General features: G+C 39.8%; 1 protein-coding gene across 1 annotated transcript in view; it reads right to left on the reverse strand.

The window, feature by feature from the left end:
- Positions 1 to 1,756: 1,756 nt before the first annotated feature.
- AUH (AU RNA binding protein/enoyl-CoA hydratase) overlaps positions 1,757 to 19,645 on the reverse strand; it is a 187,211-nt gene continuing 169,322 nt past the window's right edge. Inside the window, exons 9-12 of the mRNA XM_010836054.1 lie at positions 12,365 to 12,552; positions 7,393 to 7,443; positions 6,168 to 6,215; positions 1,757 to 2,372 (exon numbers count right to left, since the gene is read on the reverse strand). Coding sequence (XP_010834356.1) covers positions 2,295 to 2,372; positions 6,168 to 6,215; positions 7,393 to 7,443; positions 12,365 to 12,552 — 365 coding nt within the window. The 3' untranslated portion in view covers positions 1,757 to 2,294. The remainder of the gene's footprint in view (positions 2,373 to 6,167; positions 6,216 to 7,392; positions 7,444 to 12,364; positions 12,553 to 19,645) is intronic.

Raw genomic sequence — 19,645 nt, forward strand, 5'->3', positions numbered from 1 at the left:
ACTCAAGTTCTGGAGGAAAACAAAAGAAGTTGGGGCTCACCTGTCAGAGCAGGCGCTCCCTCTGGAAAAAGCAGCTCTCCCACCTCCCGCAACCACCAGCCATTGGACCTCAACCTGGGTGGAGTGTTAGGACCACGCCCCAGCAAGACTGCTTTGCTAAAGGGAAAACCAAGAGAAATGCAAATATCTGTAGAGACAGCTGAGCAGACACGTGGAAGTTACTACAGGAGGATGTCTTTGCTTTCAGACATACTCCAGTGACTTAATCAGAACTTGTTAGATTAAATGGTGTTCAATCAGCAGCAGACTACAAATCCAAGACAGGAGAGACAAGTCACTCAGCACACTCAATTTCCCCGCGAACATAATCATTTCCTATTCAGAAAGGAAGTGGCCTTTGAAAATGTCATGGATAGAGAAAAATAGTCCTGAAACCTTTCAGTTTAGTTCAGTTGCTCAGTTGTGTCTGACTCTTTGCGACCCCATGGACTGCAGCATGCCAGGCCTCCCTGTCCATCACCAACTCCCAGAGTTTACTCAAACTCATGACCATGGAGTCAGTGATGCCTTTAAAGGACCATGAAAACAAGGACCAGCACTTTATTTGCAAATTATCCTGTAGGAAATGAATTAGGTACAACTTTGTCAGCAAAGCGTACACACCAGCAGATACAATCGCCAAAGCCGAACATGAATTTTAATAAGCTCCTTTCATACAACACTGATCAGCTGAGCAAACGTCATAGCCTGCATAGTGTCAGTGGCAAAGGTGACAGGGCACAGGGCTGGCCATAGCACAAGGGTGTGAATAGTGTGAACAAGGGTGGGACCATCAGCCGAGGGTAAGTTCATGCTTCTCTCTCTCAAGGATTTTAGAATCGAGACTGAGAGTTCAATTTCTCAAATTAAAAACTAAGTTTCGATGATTTCAAAAATTCCAAGTCTATGCTTTCCAAGAACAAAGAAGCTGTGGAAATGCATGAAACAGGCAGTCACCCACGTGCTGAACTTGACTTCACTGCAGTGTTTGGGGACAGTGCGGCACCCCAGAGCTGACAGATAACAGGAGCAGGTGGGTCCCAGAAAAGGGAGGCTTTGCTGGTGCTGCTGGACTCAGCCCTGGATGCAGCCCCAGAAAGCAGTGAGGTTTGATAAAATGAATACAAAATAAAGCTAGCTCAGATTCATTCAGGGAGCATACTGTTCGTCTCCCTTTTGCTGAATTACATAGCTAATTCCCACACACTTCCTATCTGCCTCCCAGGCAAGGCCAAATAAACTCACATGACCCTGGAGCCCCTCCATCTCTAGGTGCTTACCTGGACAGGGTTAGAAAGGTATGATGGTTGTTAGGTGGGGGAGAAAGGGTTACCGTGTTCACCTTCCTTCCTTACTGAAATCAGGTGCAAATAGCTAGGGAGAGGAAGAGAAGAGCAAACTCCACTTCACCCTTAATCCAGGACCAAGGCACTTCAATGGGCCGACCTTAGTACACCATTTTACTTCTGGGTTAGGGCAGGGAGCCAGGCCACTGGCTAGGAGGGCTTCAAGGTTGTACCAGGCCTCCAGTTGGCTGCACGAGGCCTTTGGCCCCAGTCTCTGACTGGATTAATTCTCCACCATCCACACTGTATTCTAAGACTGACTACATAAAGAGGTCACCTGATAGAATCAGCAATAGATAGGTGGATTCTTCTAAAATCCAACATGCAATGACTTATTCAATACAAAAAGAATGGGGTAAGAGAAAAATTTCCAAGTTTTCTTTTCACTAATTTTATTCATATTTGGTAATTTTCACTCAGAATCCTATCAACTCCTTTTTCAGTATGAGATGTAAGTCTGTAGGTGCATGTATATACAATCCCTTAGAAACTTTATTTGGTATAACTTTGCATTTTTGGTGTATAGAAATAAAATTTATTTTCATACTATAGCACAGGAGACATACAATCAATATTTTTTCCTAGAGAGTATAATATATAAATTATTCACATTAAAAAAATTAAGAACAGAAAGCCTCATATGCAGGAGGTATTTAAAAATGTATACCTAACTTTGAATTGGTGTTTTTGACAGTATACACAACTAGCTTACAAATCTGAATGAGTATGATGATACATATTTGAACAAGATACGCATATGGGCCCACTCCAGATACTTAATTCAGTACACAGATAACTCGTTCTTCACTTTGGTCACTGCAATTCCAGGTGCTGAGGCATATGTGGATCTGAAAGGTACTTCCAGGAGTATTATTTTTTACATTGGCATTTTAAAGATTTCTGTTTCTTCTATTCTCCTTTATAGCGAGGGGTCCTTTTCTCTTTAAAAGCAAGAAGACCTTCAAGTCTGTCTTTTGTTGGAATGGTCTAAGAGAAGCAAAACAGTACGTTATCTGTGCCCAAAATGAAAAACAGCTAAAAAAGTTTAATGAGCTTTATCTAAGGAAACTCATTAAAAGACAATCTAAAATTGTGAAATCATCTGAACAATTTAAATTACATGAGCAGATTTATCATTCTAACTCCAATATGCTTTTTTCTTCCATTTTACTAAACATACTTCAATACAATTAAGAGTTTATTTTTTAGACAATTTTAGGTCTATTAAAAACCTAAGCAGAAAGTTCAGAGTCCCATATACTGCCCTCAAGCCCCTCACTGTTTCCCCTATTATCAACATCCTTTATTAACGTGATATATTTGTTATGACTAATGAGCCTATACTGACACAGTATTATTAACCAGTCCATAGTAACATTAGGGATATTCTATGCGTTTTGACAAACACATAATGTCATGTATCCACCATTAATTACAGCATCATAGAAAACAAGCTGACTGGCTACACATCCCTAATGCTTTACCTAGTCATCCCCGACCACGCCCCCGCCCATGTCTTTTCCAGAATGTCACATAATCGGGAGTCATATAGTATGGACTTTTAAGATTAAAATTTGTTATTTAGCCATATGTGTTTAAGGTTCCTTCTTGTCTTTTCCTGGCAGAGTAGCTCATTTCCTTTCACTGCTGAGTAACAAACACCCCACTGAATGCACATATTAATACCACAGCTTTTATTCATTCACCTACTGAAGGTCATCTGGGTTGTTTCCAAGTTTTACAAAACTTAGGAATAGCAGCTTTGTAAAGCTGCTATAATAAACACCACTGTGTAGCTTTTGCGTGGACACAGGTTTTCAACTCATTTGGGTAAATGCAAAATTGCATGACCACTAGGTCATGTGGTAAAATTATATAAGAAATGGCTAAACTGGGAAATCCTGTTTTTATGTGCATTTCTTAATATCATATGATGCGGACCATATTTACTTATGCTTATCTGCCTTCTGTATACCTACTTTGGTGAGGTATCTCTTCAGACCTTATATCTTCTTTTTAATGAGCTATTTTCTTACTCTTTCTTACTATAAAAGCTATTTGAGTTTTAAAAGTTTTTTTTGTACCTTGGATATAAGTCCTTTATCAGATATGTTTTGCAAATATATTTTTCCCAGTCTATGGCTTATCTTTCCATTCTCTTCACAGTGTCTTTTGCAGAGTAGTAAGTTAATTTTAATAAACATAAATTCTTTTTCTTTCATGAATTACACTTTTGGCATTATATCTAAAAAGCCACTGCCAAACTTGAGGTCACCTAGAATTTCTACTATGCTAACTTCAAGAAGTTTTATAGTTTTTCATTTTACATTTAAAAATAAGTCTATAGGTCATTTTCAGTTAAGTTCTGTAACAGGTATAAGGTTAATGACTAGATTCTTTCTTTTTTGGTAGTTCAATGTCCACATGCTTTTAGTACTATTGATTTTCAAGATTACTTTTCTTCATTGAATTGCCTTTGCTCTTCTGTCAAAGATCAGCTGACTACATTTATATGAATCTGAGTCCCCTATTCTGTTTCATTAGCCTATCTGTCTTTATTTTTGCCAGAACCACACTTTCTTGATTACTGCAGCTTTACTGTAAGTCTTAAAGATGAGTAGTACCATTCCTCCAACCTTGCTCCTTACTAGTGTGGTGGCTAATCTATGTCTCTGGACTTTACATATAAACTTTAGAACTGGTTTGCCAGTATTAGGAAAATAGCTTTCTGGCATTTTTATTGGGATTGCACTACACGTATGATCAAGTTGGGAAGAAGTGATATCTTAAAATATTGAGTCTTGCTATCCACGAATATGAGCTATCTATTTAAATAGTGATTTCTTTCACCAAAGTTCCTTCTTTAGCTTGGATTATATTGATTTCTGAATGCTGAACCAGCCTTGCATATCTAGGGAAAAAATATTACTTGCTTGTAGCATATAATTCTTTTTATAGATTGCTGGATTTAGTTTGCTATTATTTTGTTGAGGATTTCTATATCTATATTCATGAGAGATAGTGGTTTACAGTTTTCCTTTCTTGTAATATCTTTAGTTTTGTTATGAGGGTAATACTGTCCTTGGGCTTCCCAGAGGCACTGGTGGTAAAGAACCCACCTGCCAATGCAGGAGATGTAAGAGATGCAGGTTTGATCCCTGGGTTCAGAAGATCCCCTGGAGGAGGGTATGACAACCTACGCCAGTATTCTTGCATGGAGGAAGAGGAGCCTGGCAGGCTACAGTCCACAGGGTTGCAAAGAATCGGACACAACTTAAGTGTCAGCACGCACACACGCACTGTCCTAATGGAATAAGTTAGGAAATATTCCCTCTGCTTCTATTTCCTGGAAAAGGCTGTAGATAATTGGCATAATTTCTTCATTAAATGTCTGGTAGAATTCACCAGTGAAAAATATCTGGGCCTGGTGCTATTTCAGAAGCTTATTAATTATTGATTTAATCTGTATTAAAAACATAGGACTATTCAGATTATCTGTTTTTCCTTGTATGAATTTTGGTATATTTTGTCTTTCAAGGAATTGGTCTATTTCATCTAGGTTATCAGATTTGTGGCCATACATAGTTCACAGTATTCTTTTATCCTTTCAACAGGATCAGGAATAATAACCTTTCTTGCATTTCTGATAAATTGACTTCTTTTAGAATTAGAAAAGAACTTTCTTTTCTAATATACACATTTAATGCTATAAATTTCTCTCTAAACATTATTTTTGATGTATTTCCACAAATTTTGATAAGCTATATTTTCATTTTGATTTAGCTCAAAATATATCTTAATTCCTCTTGAAACTTTCTCTTTGACACATGTCATTTAGAAGCACACTGTTCAATCTTATTAAAAAGATTAAATCTCACCATTAATAGGTAGGGTTCCATCTGTCTCTCTTTAACTGAGTTTTAGTTTAATTCCCTTGTGGTCTGACTATTTTGTACAATTCCTGTTCCTTTACATTTGATAAGGTGTGGCCAAATATGCTTTTAAAATTTTTCTTCAGACTCTGAGGTTGTCCATTTGTAAGAGGTTTGTAATTTAGTTCATTCATGGCATGTGTTCATCAATGACAGGTGGCAATTTATATATACAGACCACAGTTTACACTCTAGCTCTAGCTTCTAATTCATGATTCTACCATGCTTAAATGGGAGCTAACACAGTTTCCAATTCTCAGAAAAGGTGGAACAAAACTCTTAGGCCACTTTACATGCCCTAAAACAAAATGTTATCTTTCATTTAAAAAAGGACAGAAGAAAGGAAGGGAGGAAGGAAGATTTGTTCCTCTACAAAAAGCCCTATTAATTTGTGTATAAAAAAGAAAACCATATGTAATTGAATTAGTGAACTTTCAGTGGGTAGGAGAAAAGGTTCAGAACATCAGGAAAAGTCAATGAGTCTCAAACTCTGATGTTCCCTAGAGGCACATGGTCACAGCTGCCTTCCTCCCATCTCTCTGCCCTGAAGTGAGGGTTCCAACCACACCCAGAAAACACAACATGAGCCAGAGAGACATCTACAGAACAAATGCTGCTAACAATTATTCCAATGGTTTTCTAAATTATGTAGACAGGAGTCATCATTAAGTGAAACAGAATCAGTCACAAGAGCTGGTGATAATTAAAGAAAAGAAACAAACAATTTCAACCCATTTGTATGATTCTGTAATAGGCATGAGTCAAATCTGCTCATGATATATAATTTAGTTGACTTATACAGAAGGTAAGGGGTGTATCTGCATTGAATTAAAGAGATTTTATCACATACCTGAGCATAACATGCTTCTTCTATGGCTAATCCTGTTACTAAATCGACCTGATAATAAAAATATAACTCATTTTAGCAAGAATTACTTTTTAAAAATATGGTATATCAATATAAATTCAAATTTAACAACCTTATTCCAAAAGAACAGAATTCTTTGATGTAATACAGCAAATCAGAAGTATGACCAGCATAAGAAACTTAGCTTGCCTGGGTTCAAATTCTGAGTCTACTATATGTGAGCTGTGTAACCTTGCTTACACAGGTTACTTAACCTCTTTTGCCTCAGAGAGGTGCATCTGAACCAGTAGCTAATTATAGTATCTACCAAATGGGGTTATTGGAAGATCAAATGAGTTAATGTAGGTGAAGTCTTTATAAAATACATAAGATATATCTATATATTGCCTGGCAGCTCAGATAGCAAAGAATTTGCCTACAATGAAAGAGACCCGGGTTCAATCCCTGGGTCAGAAATATCCCCTGGAGAAGGAAAGAATTTTTAAAACCCAATCAAATGCCTTTAAATTTTCTTTAAATGTGTTTACTGCTAACAAATTCAACCCTGTTTTACTGCTATGAAGCCCAGGAAAATATAGCACTTCTGGGTCTGTAAGGAAGAAGTGTCTTTCTTTAAAATTCCTATAATTTATCCAAAATACAACTGCTATAACGCAAAGCCCAAAGTAAATGGGTGCCTGCATGGATCCCTTGGCCTGCTTATCTCTCCCCTGTCCTAAGGCCTCCGCTCCTTTGGACTATATCACCAGAGTAACCCCAGGGCTCCCTACAGGGTTTACTGTGTCTCACTGGAGAAAGCACATGGAGAAGTTAAAGATGGGCTCCATGCTTAGTAGGAGCTTTGCAACAGGAAGTTCTCCTTAGAACATTTTTTTTTTTTTTGGTAATATGATAATGGTGCTGAGAATACACAGAACACTCTTTTGTTTTGGTTTTCTATGAACTACTAGCCAATAAGTCTATTAACTCAATGGCAAAAATAATGAACATGTCATATGCTTCAAGGCACAAGTGAAATTACTGAATTCTGTGATTATGATACTGAATCAACTACAGCTATAAGCAGACTAAAATCACTGATGTAGCTAAAAAACACCTCAGTAGCTTTCAGTAATCACAGCAGTAAATATTTTAGAATATTAAAAAATAATGGTTCATTTAAATTAATTTCCACTACCTATTCCAACAAAAAGCTTAGGACACTCACCTCCATTCCTTGATTAATTGCTAATTTTGCCACTCTCATTGCAACAGGTCCCTAAAATTCAAACAAAACATATTTTAACGATTATAAATGCAAATTATGTTGTACATCACAGTTAAATTCAGAAATTCCCTTTGCTGGATCCATAGTATAGAAGCAACAATGGCTGTAAGATAACTGACGGAAAATTCATTTTAGGAGATTTGCAAGGCCTTTGGGCTTCCCTGATGGCTCAGAGAGTAAAGAATCACCTGCAGTGCAGGAGACGCAGGAGATGCAGGCTTAATCACTGGGCTGGGAAGATCTTCCACAGGAAGAACAGCAACCTACTCCAGTATTCTTGCCTGAGAAACCTATGGCTACAGCCCAAACGATCACAAAGAGTCGAACACAACTGAGTGACTAAGCACGCACGCAGGGCTTTTAATTATTAATAAATTGTAATTGTAGCAAACTACTGCATCACCACATGACGCAGAGCCCACAGCGTGCTGCAGCACAGCACACTAGATGTTTGGAGGACGTCGGCAGGTGGCATGTGTCCAGTAGAAGGCTTTCTATTGTTCAGCAAATCTCCCTACAAGTAGGAAAAAGAAAAGGAGGTAAGAGTGTTTGGCACAATTAACATACCCATCAGTGGTTTGACAGAAGGTTGAGCTGTATGTTGTCACCCTGCTTATTTAACTTACATGCACAGTATATCATGTGAAATGCCAGGCTGGATGAAGCACAAACTGGAATCAAGATTGCCAGGAGAAATATCAATAACCTCTGATATGCAGATGACACCACCCTTATGGCAGAAAGGGAAGAGAAACTAAAGAGATGTTTGATGAAAGTGAAAGAGTGAAAGTTTAAGCTGGTTTAAAACTCAACATTCAGAAAACTAAGATCATGGCATCTGGTCCCATTCCTTCATAGCAAATAGATGGGGAAACAATGGAAACAGTGACAGACTTTATTTTCTTGGGCTCCAAAATCACTGCAGATGGTGACTGTAGCCATGAAATTAAAAGACACTTGCATCTTGGAAGAAAAGCTATGACCAACCTAGACAGCATATTAAATAGCAGAGACATTACTTTGCCAACAAAGATCCGTCTAGTCAAAGCTATGGTTTTTCCATTAGTCATGTATGGATGTGACAGTTGGACTATAAGAAAGCTGAGCGCAGAAGAACTGATGCTTTTGAAATGGTGTTTGAGAAGACTTGAGAGTCCCTTGAACTGCAAGGAGATCAAATCAGTCAACCCTAAAGGAAATCAGTCCTGAATATTCATTGGAAGGACTGATGCTGGAGCTGAAGTGCCAATACTTTGGCCACATGATACAAGAACTGACTCACTGGAAAAGACCCAGATGCTGGGAAAGACTGAAGTCAGCAGGAGAAGGGGACGACAGAGGATGAGATGGTTGGATGGCATCACTGACTCGATGGACATGAGTTTGAGTCAGCTCCAGGAGTTGGTGATGGACAGGGAAGCCTGGCATGCTGCAGTCCACGGGGTTGCAATGAGTCGGACATGACTAGAGATTGAACTGAACCGAACTGGGCTGGAGATGAGGCTGATGCTCTTGATTAACATGGGAGTGCAGATATCATCTGTTTTAGCCAGTGGATCTGTATCGTTCTTCCCTGGGCATCAATAATTAATCACAATGATGATGTACTAGTAAAGACATGTCCTCCAGGCGGTACTCCCACATTACACAAAAGCTGCAGGTCCAGATGAGTCCTTCAAGATGTGTGAGGGTCAAAACTGAGAGTCCTCTGCGAGACGGTTTTGTCTTAGAAAACCATAATCCTCCAGATGGAATTTATTTGATCACATTTTAAATTCCTGAAAATTGTTATGAGTGATGAATTAAAATTGAATGGTATAGTTTAAAGCACCTTTTGAATTAAAATGCAAGGGGCTCTAAATAAGAGGCACAACAAAGGAATCCAGTAAGTGCATAAATGCGTGATAAATGCATGATGGCATGAAAAATGCCTTTTTTTTGGTTATCAGTTTTAACCTACCTAAATTCATTCCTAAATCATCTGCTGAAAAATTTTAAGACCCTGCAATTTTCTGAGACTTAGGCAAGTATCTTAGTTAGAATTCTTCCAAATGTAATTTGTATGTACTATTTCTTTTTAAGATCAACAATTCACTAAAAAACAGAACAAAACAGAGTACTCCTCTCAATGAGAATTTTATCCTTTCACTTTTATCACCAGCTGACCCAGACAAATGCTGGCCAGACTTCCACATGCACAAAAGTCCCCAGGTCCCTTGTTAAAACGGTGATACTGATTCAGGGGTCGGGGATGGGCCGTGCTCCCAGGGATGCCTGGACTGCTAGTCCACAGACCACACTTTGGGCAGAACTGGAGAAATAGGAAAATGAAAACACTATTAGATATAACGCTTATTCAATTAGCTTCTCTTTTAAAATATGAAACCAGTGTCTCTTCTATATATACAAACCATTTTTTCCCTCAGATAGAAAAACAGAAGTAGATACACACAAATACAGAAATCATGCAGAAATCCTAATTGTTTAGGAGTTTCCTGATTACTTAGAGACTCATCATTTAGTAACAAGATCTTTAAAAATAAAGATTGTTCCATCTCAAATTCTGCTTTGTAACTTGTGCATATAGTTTCACAGTTACACATTTTCCGAAGTCATCTGACATCTCCCTTCAGCTGGGGGAAAAATAATGTTAGCAATTAATGTTCTCAGAGGGTGTCCTTCAGATGAAAGGGACAAGGAGGACAGCCTGGTTTACCACATGGCAGGGTGCGGCCAGATGTCAGTGTGGAGGTGGGGAGAAGGAGGCTCTAGGGTGGGGTGAGCTGCGGGCACTGAGAGAGAGAGAAAGAGAAAGAGAGAGCGCGCATGTGCGAGAGCGAGATAGCATACGAGAAAGCCAGTTCTCAGAGTGAGATAAAGAAAGGAAGCACAGAGGCACCAAGCGGCTAATGAGCCACCCGCCACCCTGGCGGAGACCTGTAACAGGGAGCCGAACACTCACGTCCAAGGACCATGGGAGGCTGTGAATCTCAGAACTGGAATTACGCCCAAACCTTCCTTAAGTACATTGCTTTACTTCAATTGAGACATGCTCTGGTCGTCAAGTTTTAAGCTAGAGGAAGTCACTAAATCTGTATGGAGTTAAACTATCACTTCTCCTGATATGTGTACACCTTTAATCTCTCTTTAGCTAGATGTTTCCTTAATATTTTGAAGAAACATTAATACCAAAGTTACAATGAGAGCTTTTCTTAATCTTAAAGTAGTGAAAGTCTTGTATTAGCTCTCTACTGATTTAGAGTATAAGGCTCTGTGTTACCTCCAACAGGGAATGAACATATATAAGGGCCCCACCCTGAAAGAGCTTACAGCTCGTAACTTAATTGAGAAGGACTGAAATAGCACCAACACTGGGCAGTGTGGCTTTAAAAACCAACTCAAATGAGAGGCCCCAACTGACAGCTTGCAGGGGACAGGTGTGCCACAGCAGACCTGGGCTCTGTCTCACAACAAAGAACTCCAAGGATGCCTCCTGAAACTGGATACAGAACCCCGAACAAATGTGGAGGGTGCATGCATTTTTCTAGAGAGATTCATAAGAGTCCCCAAAAGAACTCATGGCCTCAAAAGAGGTTACAAATACTGCTTGAGTTAGAAAGGAAGTAATTTTGACTCCAGAAATGGTTCAGTTCAGTTCAGTTCAGTCGTTCAGTCGTGTCTGACTCTTTGAGACCCCATGAATCGCAGCACGCCAGGCCTCCCTGTCCATCACCAACTCCCAGAGTTCACTCAAACTCATGTCCATCGAGTCGGTGATGCCATCCAACCATCTCATCTACTTTCGTCCCCTTCTCCTCCTGCCCCCAATCCCTCCCAGCACCAGAGTCTTTTCCAATGAGTCAACTCTTCGAATGAGGTGGCCAAAGTACTGGAGTCTCAGCTTTAGCATCATTCCTTCCAATGAACACCCAGGACTGATCTCCTTCAGAATGGACTGGTTGGATCTCTTTGCAGTCCAAGGGACTTGCAGGAGTCTTCTCCAACACCACAGTTCAAAAGCATCAATTCTTTGGCGCTCAGCTTTCTTCACAGTCCAACTCTCACATCCATACAAGACTACTGGAAAAACCATAGCCTTGACTAGATGGACCTTGTTGGCAAAGTAATGTCTCTGTTTGGTTAGGGAACTATAATAAAAGTTTTACAATCCATTGGGAATAAAGACAAATCACTAATTGTTTACTTAGCAAAAATCCTTTAATCTATGATTTCCGAACAAAGGACTATTTGAAAAATACTTCTGAAACAGAGAATCAAGAAACCCTTCCAACAGGTCCCTTGAAGCTCTGTTTATTATTAATACTGCTGCTCACGAGGATTAAGATCTGTGAGTAAACGTGCAGTGATTCCCAGATTTGAAGTGCACTTCTGAAGAAGTGGATTGTGCACAAAGGAGTTAAAATAAGGCCTCCATCACCATGAGACCAAACACAATAAGATACACAAACTGGTGCTATTTAAGCAGGTTATCTCAAGGCAAGTGATCTCAATGAAAGCTCGCTTGACATAATGGACTGTGGGCTCCTTATTTATTTGTGTTTCAGTTTGGGGACAATCCAGTGTGAAAGCCCATGTGTACAGTTCAGGTCAGGAGGACTAGCTGGCGAACAACTTAAGTTGCTGGGAATCTCTGTTGCATGTGATAAACACGCATGTAATATGTTATCAATGTACAGCTACAGTAAGGGCCTTGAACTACCTTCAAATCTTAATTCTGAAGGCTCTTAATGTTAATCTAGTATACGATTTCTAGTTTTACAGCTACCTGTACACTTCTCTACTTGGAAAGCAAGCAAAGGACATTATAGGTAGGTAAGATGATCACTGGTTTTGTCAATTTGTTGTAAGGTTATAACAAAGGGCAAAAAAAAAAAGAAAAGTAGTTAAATACCTGAGGTAAAAACTCTCTTGCTAGGTCCAAGGCCTTTCTGTAGGCAGCGTCCCCCTCCTGGTTCTGTTCTAGAACATGGCTGATCAAGCCCACTGACTTGGCTTCTTGGCCATCGAGCACACGCGCAGAGAAGATGAGCTCTTTCGCCAGGGACATCCCAATGGCACGCGGCAATCGCTGCGTTCCCCCTACAGCATGGATGAGACAGAAAACGCGTGCAATGACTTGGCACCCTTTCGTTTTAACATCTCAATTTTTCATGTCTTCTACTGGAAAAACAAACCAGGGCCAGAAGTTTGTATGTTAAAATTAAGTAACTGGAAAACTACTTCAAAACTTAAATCTCATTTCTTCATTACTTTATAAAAATTATTAAAACTCTAAAAGCACTTAAGAATCTTGTATCACTATTAAGTGATTCTGACACTGTCCATCACTGGCAACAGAGCTGGCGTGTTCCTGAATCCAATCCATAATCATTACTATGTCAGGAACCAAAAGACGCACAGTGGTGGAGGGGGCTGGGGCAGCCTCCTTCCCCTTAGCTCATTTGCTAAGAGGAATGACAGGTCCACCAAGCTTGGCATTTCCACTTCAGTTTAGATAAAACATCAAATTCTGAGGAATTCAACTCATGTACTTTTAAAGACTTATTTACAGTAAATGAACTGTAAACTAATTTTAATGAAAATAAAAACAGATAATTGCTCATGAAAACAGGCTTTGTCCCATGGTTTTATTTTTTTTAAGGCAAGTGCTAATCATCCCCTGTTGCAGTATTCTATTAGATCCATGCTCACTCCAGTATCTTTAAGTGAGGAGACTGCGATTTCATTAAATAGAAAGCTAAACACAAGCAGGTCATATTCTTATTGGTAGCTTTAATTCCTACCAACAGGAAGATGAAAACAGCTGCAAATCTTAAATCTTATCCCTAAGTCTTATCCTCGAAGTGGCAGCTGGGCTGACCGGAGGCGGAGGAAAGGCTGACTGTGAGGGTTCAGGGGAGAAAAAGAAAACTGTTGGTCACACATCTGAACGAGCTCACTGTGTTTCTTTGCCCATGAAGTTCATTCTGCATTAGCTGCCAACATTTGTAAACTGAGTGGGTGATTTCATATAAAAATTAGTTTTAACCTGGAAGTTAACTGCAGCTGCACCTTTTAGATACAATGCACTCAAGCTGCCACAGCCTCCACCACTTCCTACGACTCCAATACTGTAGACTGAGATGTTTTGATTTTCTTTAAGCGATTTTAAAAGGAAGGTAAAATCATTTCTTACCCACATCTCAATCAAAAGTTGGGGGGAGACGAGAGTCAAGTTTCAAGAAAACATATATCCCTTCAATAATTAAGTATATTCCTATGTGTTTAGCAAACAAAGCACACTGGTATTGGAAGCTTATGGTGCTATTATTAAACAATTACGTTGAGAACCATGACCATGTTTTGAAAATATAGGTGATTTACTAAAAAAATAAATAGAAACAAACCTCAAAAGGATTGACATTTTCTGTAGGGATTGTTTTTGAACATAAATGAGTTTAGGCTTCCCTGGTGGCTGAGTTGGTAAAGAATCTGCCTGCAATGTGGGAGACCTGGGTTTGATCATGGGTTGGGAAGATCCCCTGAAAGACAGCACAGCAACCCACTCCAGTATTCTTTCCTGGAGAATCCCCACGGTCAGAGGAGCCTGGCAGGCTACAATCTATGGGGTTGCAAAGAGTTGGACATGACTGAGCGACATGACTGAGCGACTAAGGCGGAGAAGGCAATGGCACCCCACTCCAGTACTCTTGCCTGGAAAATCCCATGGACGGAGGAGCCTGGTAGGCTGCAGTCCATGGGGTCGCTAGGAGTTGGACATGACTGAGCGACTTCACTTTCACTTTTCCCTTTCATGCATTGGAGGAGGAAATGGCAACCCACTCCAGTGATCTTGCCTGGAGAATCCCAGGGATGGCGGGGCCTGGTGGGCTGCCATCTATGGGGTCGCACATAGTCGGACACGACTGAAGCGACTTAGAAGCAGCAGCAGAGCGACTAAGGACAGCATAGCACAGAGTACTGCTTCTATAAACTGCAGCTACTTATTGCTTACATTCCCCAAGCAGGTAGAGATGGTACGTTTAAAGGTATTTTATGCGACATGGCGAGAAATGTGTGTGAAAAATGAAGCGCTGACAAATTTGTTGCTCAGTGTAGTAAAGATAGGTCTGAGAACTTACAGAATAAACTTCATGGAAAAAGACAAGTTGTTTGGTATTTCTCATGGCAGCTGATCAGAACAGAGAGATACAAGTAATACAACCCAGATAGTTATATTTACTCATGGAACTGAGGAGGATTTTCAAGAGACTAAAGAACGTATAGCTATAGTATTCATAATAAGCACAACATTAGAGAATGATTCTTTGTTGTGTTCTATGAAAAGTTTAATGTAGACTGGTCAAAATTAACATGTGACCCTCAATGGTCACTGTTAGCGTGCACTTCTTATTCAATGGAAACTCAGTATTTTGCAAGTCCAAAAAGCTTAAGCCCATTCATCACATTATTTTGTAACAATTTAACAAAGGAACAGCATGAAACTTAACCTCATGAAACAGCTGAATGGCACAGAACTCTGAACTCTAAACTCTGCTAGATGAAATGGATGCAGATCAACTGTCTGCTGGAGGAAATGATGTGAGGCTCAGACACCTGGTGCTGAAGAGACCTTTCTGTTCTGCTGAGAACAGCGCATCACAGGATCTAAGGGAAAATCATCAACTTGGCTCAACAGCTAACACTGCATCCAAGACTTGGCTTTTTTGGTTGACATCACAAGGTATCTACATCAGGAACCTCATGTAAGTGCAGTCATACAGTATTTGTCCTTTTGTGGCTGGCTTATTTCACTCAGCAAACTGTCTTCAAGGTTCATTCATACTGTAGCATGTGTTAGAATTTCATTCCTTTATAATGCTGAATATGTTTTGTTTATTCATTCTGCTGATCATGTTTTGTTTATTCATTCATTAGTTGAGGAACATATGGCTTGCTTCCACCTTTTGGCTATTAGAAATAATACTGGGATGAATATGCGTGCACAAACATCTCTTCAAGACCCTGCTTTCAATTTGTTTGAGTAGATGTCCTTAAGTGGAACTGCTGGAAAATACAGTAAGTCTGTGTTTAATTTTTGATGAACAGCCATACTTTTTCAAAACAACTTCACCACTGTCTATCCCTCAACCAAGTGTTCCAATTTCTCCACATTTCTGACCAACACTTTGTTATCTGTTTTTTGATGGCAGTCATCTTAATGGGTATAAACTGATATCTCATTGCACTTGTTATTTGCATTTCCCTAACAACTAGTGACTTGAGCATCTTTTTCTGTGCTTATTGACCATTTGTATATCTTCTTGGAGAAAAGTCTATTTAGGCCCTTTGCCCATTTTTAACTGGGTTGTTCTATCATTGTTGAGTTCAAAGAGTTCTTTATAAACTCTGGATATTAATCCCTTATCAGACACATGACTTGCAAATATTTTCTCCCAAGTCATTGGTTGCTTTTTCACTGCTGATAGCATCCTTTGAGGCAGGCAAAATTTTTAATTTTGAGGAAATTCAATTTATTTTTTTCTTTTGTTGTCTTTGCCTTTGGTGTCATGGCCAAAAAGTAATTGCCAAATCCAATGTCAAAAGTTTTTCCACTGTTTTCTTCTAAGAGTTCTGTGCTTTCAATACTTACATTAAGGTATCTGATTCATTTTGAGGTAATTATTGTATATGTTATAAATGTCCAACTCCATTCTTTTGCAGGTAGGAATCCAGTTTCCCTAACACTATTTGTCAAAACGGGCATGCTTAAATAGTTACACAAATATGCGATTTGATTTCCTCATGCTTACTAAAACTTAATCTTCAGGAAACCTGTTTAGAAAGAAATTATCTGGTTCACTTTCATATGCTGCAATCCAGTTCACAGAAATCAAAGACTGATAGCTTGAACCATATTTTTACTTTATGGAATTAAAGGTAACTGACCCTTTACTATCCTCAAGGATATACCATTTGTGATTTCAACCTTTATAAAGATGATATGATCTGTTTGTCTCTGTCAACTGATAGTGTGAGCAAAGAGCTGTACAAACAGAAGTTACTGAACTGCAGTGCAATACCACACAGAAGACTAAACATGACTGATGTGGAATTTCAGATTTCTACAAATATCTCAGGAATAGTCACTCCAAATAGAAAATCTTTTATGCCAACATTCTAGTCCAATTTGGAAGTACTTCTGTTTAGGCTATTTTCTATTATGAAATAAAGCAATTAACTCATTACAAAAGCAAGGCTCAGTGCATCATTGCACCCTGCAACCTGGGAGGCAGAATGTGCCCCTGAGATGTAGTGTGGAAGAAAAGGCATCAGATTTAAGTTCCAAATACAGAATGGAGTATCAGAGAGAATTATTTCAACTCACCTTTTATTAATTCTGAATATTAAATTCCAATATTAGCTCAGAGGTAAAGCAAAGATAAGTGTGTTGTATTTTTCTGTCAGTTGATTTCCTTATTTTGGGCTTACTTCAGCAGATCACACAACCTGCTAAGTTCCAATAGGGATTTGAGTTCAAGATGACTAAGTGCCATCTCTAGATATTCTTAATGACTGGTGAAATTAATCAGAACTAAAAATAGGGTCATCCCCAGTAGAATTAAAATAATTCCATTCTGACTGCTGCCCTAACATATTCAAAATCAAACAGGTCTGAGATTGATTCAGACTTACACTACTGTCCATCCCAAGAGCTTCCAGCATTGACCCCTGAGTCCTTTGGGCCCTGCTCTGAGACTCACAGGAGTTTTGGTAACTTGCCCAGAGTCAGAGAGTTAGGTGCAGAAACAGAATTCAAACCTACCTCTGCCTGATTCTTATCTACTATGTGGTAAAAAAGTAAAAAGCAACTTATGAAATAAATTCATGGCTTGATTTTATAAAATAAAAGGTATGCATGGGATACATATAATGCTAATGCTAAGTCACTTCAGTCGTGTCCGACTCTGCGCGACCCCATAGACAGCAGCCCACTAGTCTCCCCCGTCCCTGGGATTCTCCAGGCAAGAACACTGGAGTGGGTTGCCATTTCCTTCTCCAATGCATGAAAGGGAAAAGTGAAAGTAAAGCTGCTCAGTCATGTCCGACTCTTCACGACCCCATGGACTGCAGCCTACCAGGCTCCTCCGTCCATGGGATTTTCCAGGCAAGAGTACTGGAGTGGGGTGCCATTGCCTTCTCCAGGATACATGTAAATAGCTGCATAATATTAAGTAGGCACATACATATTTAAAATGAATCCAGAAAGCTGTCTCTATGGGACCAGCTGATAGATAATGATCGTTTTTTTACTCATTTGCTTGCCTGTATTTCAAAAATGTTCTGCAACATATAGGTAATAGGGATAGAAGTGCTACATCATTTTTCAAGAGCACAGCACAGGGAGACAAAGAGCTGGCCACGAAGTAAAAGCCTCCCACACCACTTTCTGCCTATGTTCCCAGGAAGCTCTCCAGGCAGTGGGAAGCCTCAGGTCTCCTGGGTTGCAATGTTAATACTATGAAATCATGGTATCAGGTTGGCCATTCATGTGACATTCTTGCAAGTACCCCACAGAACTACCAAATAGGAAGAGATACATGAACATGAGCTGAGAACCCATGCAACAGCTAGCTCACAAGAGTCCTGCTAAAATACAAGTAATTTAACCCTTTCCAAGGGTAGTAAATTTAGAGCATGTTTTACTTCCACAAAAAACAACTATTCTTAAGTCACTTCATCACCAACCAGAAAAAGTGTTTTGTTGTGTTCCACGCATCTGCATGAAGGGCCATCAGAGTAATAAACAGAAATAGCATACCAAAGCCACATTGCTATGTCATGAAAAGAGGGAGCATGGTGGACAGTTACCCTCCCCTTTCTATTGTAGGCATGCTCAGAAAATGCCAGTTGTTTTCTAAGGCTTTTTTGTTTTGTCTCTGTCAACAAGGAGACTTTGATTCAGTGGGATCTGTTGATCCAGTGCTGTAAAACAAGAGGTAGGAGATGATTCATTTTTAATAGGCAACATAATTTACATAACCAAAGGAGTACGCACCACTTCAGAACAGGTACCTCAAATGCTGTATACTTGTTACTTGGGAGCGTTTTGGAATTTCTCTTCTGGAACTCATTTTCAAAATTACCTTACACATTTGTTCACTCATTGGAGTACTTACTGCAGCTTCCTATTCTAGGCAGGCAGATACAGCTGTGAACTGAAAAATCCCTGGAGTGCACACAGTTTAGACAGAATGGCCAAGGAGATGACACTAGGGCAAAAACAGAAGGAATCAAGGGGTGCACAGCACACAGATCCTGTGGGGATTGCATCTGACTTACAGAGCAGCATAGGGAGACCAGAATGGCTGGAGCACAGTTCACGGGGAGCCAGCCCAGGTCCCATGGGTCCCTTGGACCTGCAAGGAACTACAGCTTACTGTGTGGGTGACACAAAGCCAAAGGGCATCTGGGAGCATCTTCTGAAAACAGTGGTGCAGGAACATTAACCACTGGTGAAGATGTGCGTCTGAGGACAAGCTATGGTTATTATGAGTCAAGAAGATGGAGGAAGTAGGTAAATGTTCATATGACTTGTTCATGGCTCCAACAGGCTCAGAGAGAAATTTCAGAACAACTTCCCAAATGCTTTCAATGTCTGTCATGTTTTGGCTGCCCAACATCCACTGTTCCCATTAAAATCCTGGTCTTGCTGTTGGAGAATACCCCCCCGTCTCCCTCGCCCCCCCCCCCTCCCCCACCGCCCCTGCCCCCAGTTGTATACCAGGCTGGGACAGTAGAGAATTCCTCCAATGGAGGCCAAGAAAACCAGACCTTTCTTCTCTCTGCTCTGGCACAGCAAAGCAGGCATCCAAGACAGGTCTGGTTCACTGGATGTTAATTCTTAGGACTAGGAGTCCTGAATGAATGGGGGTTTATTTGTTCTACTTTTCCCAAATAAAATCCATTTGTTCAATCTCTTAATTTATTGGTCAAGTGATCAAATATGTGCTAGATGCTGTCCCAGGTGCTGAACAAATGGTAGTGAATGAGACAGGCCATCCCAGATGTTACAAAGCTTACATCTTAGAGAACAAAAGGAAAGAAAGGGCAATTAAACAAGGACAAGAGAGAACTGAGGTTGTGATGAATGTTACAAAGAGAATTTAAGGCAGGGAAAAGATTGAGATAA

The sequence above is a fragment of the Bison bison genome, unplaced genomic scaffold (assembly GCF_000754665.1).
Source record: "Bison bison bison isolate TAMUID 2011002044 unplaced genomic scaffold, Bison_UMD1.0 scf7180017864057, whole genome shotgun sequence".
Classification (NCBI taxonomy): Eukaryota; Metazoa; Chordata; class Mammalia; order Artiodactyla; family Bovidae; genus Bison; species Bison bison.